At 42.7% G+C, this 10,938-nt stretch overlaps 2 protein-coding genes across 2 annotated transcripts; both read right to left on the bottom strand.

The window, feature by feature from the left end:
• Positions 1-1,246: 1,246 nt before the first annotated feature.
• On the bottom strand, positions 1,247-3,621 carry sft2d2a (SFT2 domain containing 2a). The gene is made up of 8 exons (XM_070832736.1): positions 3,491-3,621; positions 3,310-3,399; positions 2,912-2,997; positions 2,392-2,473; positions 2,160-2,195; positions 1,990-2,048; positions 1,880-1,909; positions 1,247-1,786 (listed from the first exon to the last, which is right to left on the bottom strand). Exons 1-8 carry the CDS (start codon positions 3,554-3,556, stop codon positions 1,747-1,749), a joined length of 489 nt encoding a protein of 162 aa, XP_070688837.1. The 5' UTR covers positions 3,557-3,621; the 3' UTR covers positions 1,247-1,746.
• A 1,357-nt stretch (positions 3,622-4,978) lies between these two features.
• Positions 4,979-10,938, bottom strand: tmem45a (transmembrane protein 45a). The gene is made up of 6 exons (XM_070832438.1): positions 10,741-10,938; positions 8,273-8,480; positions 7,960-8,172; positions 5,987-6,171; positions 5,761-5,903; positions 4,979-5,599 (listed from the first exon to the last, which is right to left on the bottom strand). Exons 2-6 carry the CDS (start codon positions 8,466-8,468, stop codon positions 5,503-5,505), a joined length of 834 nt encoding a protein of 277 aa, XP_070688539.1. The 5' UTR covers positions 8,469-8,480; positions 10,741-10,938; the 3' UTR covers positions 4,979-5,502.

Below are 10,938 nucleotides of genomic sequence, written 5' to 3'. Positions count from 1 at the left end.
TGTTGTTGTCATGGATGTCTGAAGTCCGACTACACTTCCTGACTCCGTCACGTGACACCGTGGAAAAGGCGCGCGGAGCATATTAGACCGCCTGAGCGCGCGGCTGTTGAACGGTGCGCCGCGTGCTTGTTAGACCATGAAATTATAACTTTATCTCTAGATATCAAAGCTCTACATTCAAATAAATTAGATCAAACAGCTGAGTTGGGGGGGTTTAGGTGAGGGTTAAGCTGGGGGGCGTGGGGTCAGGGTTTGGGGGAGGGTGGGTGAGGGGTTCAGGTCTACAGCATGGTTGAGGTGTGGGGCTGGTTTAAAGAACTGGAGGTGTCGTTTCCACAGATTCCTTTTAGGGTTTTTTTCTTCCATCTGCTGCTCCAAATTCACGAGTCACCCCTGTTCCCCCTCCAGGCCTTTGGATGGTGGCTAGAAATAGACTCCAGGGGACAGGACCTGTCTTCCTCTCATCCTCTCTCTGGGCCTGACCAACCGTCCTGGTGGTAAAGCGGGTTGCTTGGAGGTGTGCAGGTTTTCTGTTTTGAAGTCAGTAAGTCGCTGATTCTGGGCAGCACGGGTCGACCGTCATTATTTACATTCAGTATGAAAGTTCTAACAGTGAATAAAAGTTTGTTGGAATGAATTATGGCAAATTAAAGAGTACTCATCCTGCTCATGTACATGTTTGTTAGATGTGACTAAATAGCTACGTAGAAGTAAAGTGTTTAAACCTTTACCTCAGTTTAGTTACCAAGGCGGCATCGCGTGAGTGGCAGCCTGTTGCAGCAGCTCTGGCCCAACTACTTTTGTTCCCCACTGCTGCTGTAATGTTGTAAATTTCCCTGTCATGGGACGAATAAAGGAATATCTGATCTTATCTCATTTGAGAAGAGCTGAACAATGAAGACATTGGAAATTAAACTTACTAAAACATACTCCTTCAGGCATTAGCTCACGGGAGCCACAGTCCATAACTCTGCTTGCTGTCAGCTGAGGTGATTCATTACTGTAAACTGTGCTTCTAAAAATAACCTCTGATAAACCAGCCTTTATGCACTGTGTTACACTTAATTTCAGACCAAATAGCACAAAATATCCAAGGAATGTCTCTCAGCTATTTCTGTGTTTCACATGAATATTATTCAGATCGTAGACGATGATGTAAGAGCAGGTAGAAATACATTTATTCTTTGGCAGCTCTATGGGGAAAAAGCTGAATTACTCATGATACATGAATAAATATTCTTACAGACGTGTTGGACAAGCATGTAAGTGTTTACCTCTGTTACAGCCCCACAAACTAGACTGATGAGTCTTTAGGACTGTTCTTCTGCATCAAAAACAACGTTCAGACATCAAACAATGTGACCAGCAGCAGTTTTACATGATGAATTTCACATTTCACACTCGTCAGTTTTAGGCTTCATGTTGCCCCTCTCTGATCAGCCTGGCTCATGAGTTCAGACTCACTTCTGCTACTCTCAGTAGTGGAAAAAATGAGTTTGTCATCTGTTCATTTATAAAACCATTAATTTATTACAAATATTTACACATAATACAGACCAAGCCATAATGCAATCACTACATACCAACACATAATCAGCTCAATGAATGAAGCATAAAGAAGAGAGAGAAACATCTTAGAAGATAAAACATGTGCCTTGTTCATTTATCATAAGAGGACAAATGCCCCCCCCCCCCTTTCCTACAAAACTCTTCATCAGGCCGGATCCCTCCTCGTAAAGACGGGACTCACTTCAAGCAGACCGCCACCATCCTCATTATTGCGTCCCTGGAAAGTAATTCACATAGATCAGACGGGACGGAGCAGGAAGGACATGTCGGCTCCGAACATTTGTGAATAAATGGTGTTTGAATGACAAACCTCACAAACGGGATGTACGACAGACTGTACCTGCAAAACAAAGCACGTCTCAGGCCACAAATCTAATCCAGTTCAGACTGAGATGCATTGAAGAGAAAAGTTTGACTCACCAGGTGAAGGATAAGATTTGCAAGATGCAAAATAACAAAGCGAGCCCAAAGTTCTTCCACTGCAACACAAAATAAAAATATTACAACCGGTGGCTCAGAGCGATGAGACTTAATGAATAGTGCATCATGTTTTTAATAAGTCAGAAGAGATCAGCTATGAGCTCACTCACCCAGAAGGCAGCACAGAGGGTCAACACAAGGCAAGTCTAGGGCGATAAATGAGACACACACACACACACACACACACATACAGATAATCTCCACTGATGTTTTTCATTTACGTAACACATAATAATCACGTTTTCTTTCCAAATGTGTAATTTGCTTGAGTACATCTCCTGGATAAATAGGGAACAAGTGCACAAAGTAAAAAGGAAATATAGGCAGGTTTGTGAGACTCACGATCATAATTGTAGTAGCCAGCGCTCTTGTTTTGTCGCACATCCTTTTCAACTGCTTGAGGGGCCCCATCAGGAACATGGTGCTGTTTGGCAGCCGGGGTCATCAGAGTTATTACAGTTCTGCACTTTTTATTAGTTCATTCATCTTTATTTTGTCTTTTATTTTCAGTTTAGTTCCAGTGAGTTTCCAGAGTGGCTTATTTATTCATTCATGGTTGCCTCCAGTCATGTGGACGTCCCAGCCTCAGTAAACAGATGAACCGACACCCCCCTCACGCTGTTGTGTTGCCAGATTTGACCAAACTGATAAACACTAAAACTGAAGATCTTTCCTTTATTTCTTTATCTTATTTTGGTTCGTTTTGTAAGCACACAAAATCCCTTCTGTTGGTTTGTTTTATTCTTTGGTATAGTTTTTACTGTCATGTTTCTTTTACACCTAGTTTTAGTTCACCGTGATAACCTTGGGCATGGTCTATCAGCCTGGTTGGTTGCTGCTGGGTGTTGTTGTGGACACTGACCTGCACAGAGCACATATGTTTCCAAAAGTATAAAAAACAATGAAGAGAGTGAGCCCGATCTTGGGGAGGAAGAGCATACACACCCCCTGCAAGACAGACATCAAGACAGTCGATTGGTCTCTTTTACACACACACACACACACACACACACACACACACACACACACACACACACACACACACACACACACACACACACACACACACACACACACACACACACACACACACACACAAAGGGCAGGACTAGTTAGTGCTGCCAAATGAATGAACATCAGATCTTAAACATTCCTCAGAGCAAGAAGAACCAGTAAGACAGCCTCAGCCTCCCTGCTGCTCTTCCTCGTCGTGTGGAGCAAAGCACAACATAAAGAGGTGAAATGATCACTGATCCTTACCAGGATTGTGCACGCGCCCCCCACCACGAAACAGCCAATGAAGCCCTTCACACGTGTGCCCCAGCCCAGAGTGGAGGCTTCATCGACGGTCTGCGTGAGCGGAGTTTAATCAGTTAAAGGTTTCATCAGGCTGAGGCGACAGTTTAAGCAGGTTAAATCTGAAGCCGGACTTTGGTCTCACCTGGAGGATGGTCCGGTCATCTCTGCGCGCCTCCTCTCCGCTCACAACCGCCTTTAACTTATCCATGGCTGAGGGCTTCCCTCACAGGCTGCTCGGGGAGGCTGGAGGCTTCCTGGAGCCACAGATGTGCCGGTTTCCTCAAATCTCTGAGGATGGACCACGGTGTCACGTGGCTGCAGCCAGGTAATTTACCTGGCCAGGTGGTGACGTCATCTGAGTCTTACCTGAGCGCGGAAGCAGCAGTAGGAGGAGGAGGTCTCACTCTGGGTTATTTTTTTTACCCAACAGGAAACAATTAACCACTTTTAGAAGAGTTGTAAAATACTTTATCCAAGGTAAGATTCAGCCTGCTGTGAAAATGATTTATGTTTTAATATTTCAATTTATTTCAGATATTTAGTTGAATGTATTAGATGTACTTTCCCATGTGTGTTTTTCTTTATTGCATTGACCGGTAAGTAGTACTATCCCCTTAGATTCATACACCTAGGCAAACCAACACAGTCAGCGTTAGTTGAGACTATTAAAGAGGTGTAGAGTCCAGTGTGTGATCATTTTGGAGGATGTAGTTTGTGATGCTGTTGAAGTGTGCTGTCTTATACAGAGTGCTGTTGGGATGGACAAAAAATAGGAACAACTGTCACAGTAACACGGTACAGTTCAGCAGCACCAGACTTCCTCCTCGAACATGACCAGACAACTCCATCTCTCAGTCTCAACAAAAACTAAGCAGTCTAACTTTCTGACTGTTGAATTAGACTGCATTAGTTTAGTGTGCCTAATAAACTGACAAGTGTGTGTCAGATAGTGTTAAACCAGCGTGTAGGCCTACCTGCAGCCTGAAACAGTGTAGCCTGACTGCTACTGACTGCTGCTGACTGGTACTTAAGGTCAACATAAACAGCATCCCACTCAAGCAAAGCAGTATTGTTACTATTATTGACAGCAAAGAACTGATAGGTCAGTAGTGAGAATTTGCTGTTTTTCTGTCTTTTGTAATAATGAACTGAATATCTTTCTCTGACATAATTAAAACTAAGTTTGTGAGTCAATTAACTGAGAAATGTATTTGCAGATTGATCAATAATGAGAGTAATAATGGTTAGTTGTAGCCATAATTATGTATTTTGATACATTTGATTTGTAGCACATCGGCCTGCTTCCCATAACCAAAGGACATTTACAGCAAAGTCATTTTCAGTCCTGAAGCCAACGCTGTCAGACAGAGGTCACATTTTCAAGAGCGGAGTGATCTGTCCTCCTCAACACAGACGATCTTTGTTGCCATGTGAAACTATTTCTACCTCCTGCTGGGATGATTAAGTGATGCATGAGTGATCATTTGGTTTTACTGTGATATTCCGTGATTTTAGTGTTAGGAACCACTGACAAGTGGTAAGCCCCTTCAGATAGTCATCTTCTGTTAAGACATGAAGTGGAATAAATACAACAATAAAACATGCAAACACAACAACAGCAACCATAATATAATCTGTAACAATGTTAATGGCAAAATCTGAACATTTCAACAATTTTTGGCATTTGTATATGACTCAACATCCTAACACTATGACATGTAAAAAACGTAAAGACATGCTTTCAAGTAATAAATGCAGTACTGACGATGACGATGATGATTGTTTTCACCACGAGGTGACGCTGGAGAACACCAAAATGTCTGACAAGAGATGTTTGGTGAGTCAAATGAAAAGCATGTAATGCATAAAAAGCTCATGTTCACTTTTACTGTGATGTGCAAAAAATAATGACATGATATGACGCAGTATGTGGAAAGTATTAGGCCACTGTAAAATAAATAGCAATGCCTAAAGGGAGTTTACAGCTGGTTACATAAGGCAGAGGTAGAGGTATATTTCTTAAGTAAAGCATCCAGAATCCATCCTCGACCCTTTCCTGTCTGCCTTGCTTGTAGTCGTACTGCTGCTGGACCTGCAAACACAATATCCCTGATTTTACTGCGATACACATGGGTAAGAATGCAGGTGTCCTCTTTATAAAATCTCATCTTCTGACTCTGGATCTCTCTCTCTAGGCTTCAGGAGTCCCATTTCCATCGGTGGAGTCCTCTTCAACCTGGAGCGAACCACACTACAGAGAGAACGCAGCAGACACCAGAGTGAAACACAGCATAAATTGTTTTGACAGAGTGTCATTAGAGCCACTCCAGGTGTTATTCCTGCTGTGGATGAATCCAGGACAAGTAAACAGGCAGCAGCTTAAGAGATGTCTTGTGTGGCGCGGGTTCTTACCAGCTGACGGTGGAGTAGAGTACGCTCACGACGAGCATGGCGAAGGCGAGGTGCCAGGAGTAACACATGGTGATGAACATCATATTGTTGTGATCCTTCAGGTCCCACTCAGGGCCGTGGGGAGGGTACAGCACGAAGCCAATCTAGGGTCAAAGAGAGGAGGGTGTCAGGAGCTATGACGCTCTGCCATAAGCTTCTGCTCGTACGTGCACACGCTCAGGTTTACCTGCCAGAACCAGCTCCCCTGCAGGAGAGTGAAGGTGCAGCGCAGCAGCTCCAGAATGATGTTACCTCGGTGGAAGACCTCCAGGAAGGCGACAAGAGCGCTGCCGAAGACGGCATAGAGAAGGAGCTGATGCACGTGGACGTCCAGCATGCTCCTGCCATGGAGGTGGTAGAGGAAAAGAAATCCTGCAAGAGACAGTCATTGATAAGTAAGATAAGATAAGATAGACTTTATTTATCCCACACTGGGGAAATTCACTTGTTATAGCAACAGATGAGACAATAAGGGTGCAGAAAAAAAGTGTCAGTAACAGAAGAGTGCAAAACAAGGGATATAACAAATATAAAAAATAAATACAAATATGTATGTAATATGAAAAAAAAAAATAAAATATATACGTGTGTGTATTGCACAGGATATTGGAAGTATCTCACTGTAGTAAGAAACAAATGAGTGATGGGAAAATAGATGAGACAGATGTAGCAAAATGTGTTTTCATCCATTTATCTCTTTAGTTAGAGACTGACGTCAATTTGTTTAAGTGCCAAATGGCATCTTGACTGCATTTCTGTGTTTCATCCATTTCTAACCATGCTCTAACCATGAGCATGGTTAGAAATGGATGAAACACATCTTTGGGAGATTTGGACCTACTATAAAATCTGTTAATCCAGGATATATTGTGTGTTCATAGACCAAATCAATGATTCCCAACCAGGGGTACTTGTGTCGTTCTGCAGTTACCAGGGGGTACATGGGAATGTTATATTCTCTACGGTGTAGCTCCACTAATTTAAAAAAAAATGAAATGACAATTGATAAGAAAATATAACTCTATTCATTTATTGAATCAGCTGTAAGCATAGTACATTAAAAGTTAACAAGCGAACGCAGACGTCTGCACAGTTTAATGTAATGTATGAATTAACACCTAAGATGTAGCTCAAAATAATGAATATACAGTCGGCCAAAAGTATGCTGAAGTAATGAATACGTGGCCACTGGTAATCTGCCACTAGAGATACAAATGTCAACCAAAACAGTGAAACAGTTGGAGAAAGTGTGAGTGACATTAGTGCTGGGACTGAATAGAGAAACAACACATCATTAAATTACAGTCGAGTTCAGTTACAGTGCAGGTAAAAAGCTTTTTAAAAATTCATTCAATTTAAAATTCATTCTGCTGTTTTGCATATTTCCGCCATGCTGGATGCTGTCTTTTGTACAAACAACACAGTAAAAGCACCACCATCAATAGTAGGACTGTATACAAGGAGCTCCATTCATTTGGCACAGTGAGCTAAAACTTTGAGCGTGGGTTTTGATTGGCAGACAAGTATCAGTGCAAACAGGAGAACCAATCAAATCAATGCGTGTTGCTCTAAGCAACCTGAGCCTGTGACCGGCCGGCCTGGCCAAGGCAGGTGGCCATGTTGGACAGGAACGCCCTCAGTGTTCTGTTTCCTCCTCAGGTTATATTGAGGAAGTTTCAACAAATGTTTGACAGTGACCAGTGCTGAGTACTGTAGTGAGGCTTACATTGCCTGTTTTTAATTTACTTTTTTAGGACCAGTTTTGAAGATTTGTGAGAGAGTAATCAAATGTTACATTACTTATATAAAGTAATTAGAATGGTTACATTACTAACTAGTACTAACTTGTAATCTGTATCCTATTACATGTCACAAAAGTAACCATCCCAACACCGTAAGACATGCGGCAAAGATCATCAGTTGGAATCGAACAAGCGCTGCTGCAGTCATGTGGTATGTGCCGTGACCATTTGGTTTGAATGGTATGAAAAAAATTGTAAAAACTTGTTAAAAATGTATGAAAAATAGTGGTAATAAGAGTTAAATAGCAGGCAGTTTACAATAAAGTAAAATGAGTTCATCTGACAGGGCTGTGAGGGGTCAAGTCTAAAAGAAAAGGTCAGATAACTGAGGTCAAAGTGAAGACGTCCTCCGTCTTACCTTGATTAAAGAAGGCGATAGCCAGCATTAGCCTGTCGAGGGCCAGCGGAGCAGCCTCAGTGCTGTGGATGATCAGAGACACCATCCCAGCCAGGCCGAAGAACAGATACATGGTGGCATGCTGCCAGTTCATCAGATCCTCCCAGTGCTTCTCTGTGAAGTCATACAGCTGGAGTCTGGGCCCGTCTGCCACAAACTGCTCTGCCAGCATCCCTGCGGGGCACAGCGGAGGAAACACTCAGACTTCACAAAGTTAGGTTGAAGATTTTCTTTCCCAGTGATGTTCTGTGAGTGAATTGAAAGGCCTACGTACCGACAAAAGAAAAGAAGAGTATGACGGAGCTTTCTATGATCTCCAGGCGGCGCTGCGAGGTTCTGCTGGCCAGCCGAGTGGAACCTATGTTCTTGTTCCTGCGGGTGGCGTGCCAGAGCGAGTGCTTTCCTGTCCACCAGATCCCAGCCACCACAAAGAAGCTTCCAGGGAGCGCATGGCCCTTGAAGCTTCCCATGATTCACCACACCTGAATCGTAGGAGCAAGCAAATCTATTAACAGAAAACACAGATTTCTGCGCAGCACCAAGGGCTTTATTATTGCAAGATAATTCGGCACGTGTTTTATTCAAAGTGTTTTTCCACCAGCACGAGGTTGTACAGTATTTTTAACACGGCTGGTAAAAGTGAAGAACAAATAATGGGAAAGGGAAAAGTGGAGGAGTGGCAGCAATTTAGTTCAACAGCATAATTAGACATAATGAGTGTGTGTGTGTGCTGGTGAGAGCCCTGCAGCTGACCTCGGTAGACGTGTGCCTGGACGGGGAAAGAAGCCTGTGAGGTTTCCCTTTTACCTTTAAACACGAGAACCTGTCTGCTTCCCTCTACTGTACAAAAAGAGACGTTTTTCTGATTAGACGCTCACTCCATTAAACTGACAAGGATTGTGTGTCATCGCTGGCAGTGATTGGCCAATGTGTGTGCTGGTGTCCGTGGGAGAAGGCTCCAGACCATCACCTGCTGTTTACCTGTGCACATTCATTCTCTCAAGGGAGTAAAACGTGATGGATGAAAGTCGGCTGCTCAAACACAAGCTCTTTCATCCAATGTGTGCCCCCTCACGGTTTCACTCCGAGTGTAAAATCAAAACGTATAAAGAAGCTTTATGAACCTGGCTGACTTCGGCCCCCTGAGCAGTAAATAACGCTTTGTAAACACTGAGACCAAAGCAGGGCTGACATCGATATCGAGCGGAGAATAAAAAACAAGCTGCATGGCCGTGCTCTCTTTTGTGATGGAGATGACAGACAACATTCTGCCCTGCAACAAAGGGAACCTTTTGAAGGATAAAAACAGACTGTTTGAGATGTTAAACTGAGCTCATCTGTGTCAGACGGCCCCTTTGGCCGCGCAACCTCTTCAGGCTGAGGAAAACACTTAAGTCGCTATGGCAACCGATCCCTCATGTCGCTGGAGTGCTGCTGGAAGACTCTTTGGTGTTTGGGCCGATTTACTCACGATCGCGAGAATGTTGTCTGTGCAGCCTTGTTTCCAGGTTCAATAGAGATTCACACACTTGTTTCATACATATTCATATACTACATTTTATAACACTCAGTGGTGTAAAGTACATTAACTCAAGTAGTTTAAGTCAAGTTTAAATTTCATACTGATCTTATTTTAGTACTTCTATTTCATATATTTATTGTGGCTCAAACTAGGACCTGAGAACGAAATTTCGTAGCATCTCATATGTAAATGTGCGCTGGTATGACAATAAAGTTCCTTGAATCCTTGAGTGAGCCAACTGTACAATTCTGAAGTATAGTAATCTTGAGTATTTCTGTGTTCTGCTACTTTTTACTTCTTCTCCTCTACATTTCAGAGGGAAACAATGAACTTTTTCCTCCATTACATTTATTTAACAGCTATTTACATATTACAAAGTACTGGACCAAGGACACTTCGACATGCACTCTGGAGGAGCTGGGGATCGAACCGCCAACCCTGTGATTAGAGCACAACCCACTGTACCACAGCCACAGGGGGCCATCACTGTCACAGATTTAACTTCCAAACACTATATAAAACAGTTAAAAGTAGCATCGCGTTCACCAATTATAACCTTAAAGTACTGATTACACGTAAAGGCATCAATAAGACTGATCCAAAGAGTTCGACATAATGACAACTTTCTTTTTTTACTTCAGGACAATTTGGAGTTCAAGACTTTACTTTTATAGTTTGCAGTACAGGTTGCTACTGTCACTTAGCAGCAGCACTGCCTGTACATTGAGCTATACAGTGCACACCGTGATCCTATTGAGATAAACTGCACTCAGTCATGTGTGGTTTTAATTTGTTTTTGGTGGAGATCTTTTATGGATGTGACAGACTCTGATTTAGGAGCCGCTGCCAGTAGAAATAAAAGGCCTGAACTGTTTTTGACTATTTTAAGGACATTCTTGAGCTGCCACCAAGAGCCTGCTGTTTTTATCCTGTGGATGACAAAAGATGTAATGTAATAATAGAGATAATAAAAGATAGTAAAAGCCTACTAAGTGAGCACAAAGAGAGGCTGAAGAGTTTAGGGCTTAACTGAGCCTAAATATGAACTTTATATTCTTACATAAGAGCCTCTTGGTATAAATGATCACACTATAAACGTGAATGATTTTTAATGATGTACAGAGGCAGTGAATTTCTCTGGTTGTATGTTACTACTGAACAGGATACAGCAGTCTAGACATCCTTTACAGTGGGAAGGAAAAAAAAGGACGGGGTCTTACCCAACTTTGTTTGTTCCTGCAGAGGAAAAGTTGTTAGAAGTATATTCAGCCAGAAGATTCACCACATCATCATCATTTTCTCATTTTCTCAGGAATCATTTTCCCACTGGCAAAGAAGAGCGACGTCTCCTCTGTTCCTCGGCAAGTAAACATCAGCTGTCCCGTCCAGATCCCTGCAGCCTCCACACACTCGTTTCA

Source organism: Pempheris klunzingeri, chromosome 6 (genome assembly GCF_042242105.1).
Source record: "Pempheris klunzingeri isolate RE-2024b chromosome 6, fPemKlu1.hap1, whole genome shotgun sequence".
NCBI classification, from domain to species: Eukaryota; Metazoa; Chordata; class Actinopteri; order Acropomatiformes; family Pempheridae; genus Pempheris; species Pempheris klunzingeri.
The sequence above is the reverse complement of the archived record's forward strand: the minus strand, read 5'-3'. Positions and strand labels throughout refer to the sequence as shown.

Excerpts from the sequence above, each read along its gene's own strand:
- sft2d2a (XM_070832736.1), bottom strand. The coding sequence starts at position 3,556 with ATGGATAAGTTAAAGGCGGTTGTGAGCGGAGAGGAGGCGCGCAGAGAT. Across the intron at positions 2,474-2,911 it reads AACATATGTGCTCTGTGCAG|CACCATGTTCCTGATGGGGC; the intron begins GTCAGTGTCCAC and ends GCTGCCAAACAG. Across the intron at positions 1,910-1,989 it reads CAAATCTTATCCTTCACCTG|GTACAGTCTGTCGTACATCC; the intron begins GTGAGTCAAACT and ends TTTGTTTTGCAG.
- tmem45a (XM_070832438.1), bottom strand. The coding sequence starts at position 8,468 with ATGGGAAGCTTCAAGGGCCATGCGCTCCCTGGAAGCTTCTTTGTGGTG. Across the intron at positions 6,172-7,959 it reads TATCGCCTTCTTTAATCAAG|GATTTCTTTTCCTCTACCAC; the intron begins GTAAGACGGAGG and ends TGTCTCTTGCAG. Across the intron at positions 5,600-5,760 it reads CTCTACTCCACCGTCAGCTG|TGTGGTTCGCTCCAGGTTGA; the intron begins GTAAGAACCCGC and ends TTCTCTCTGTAG.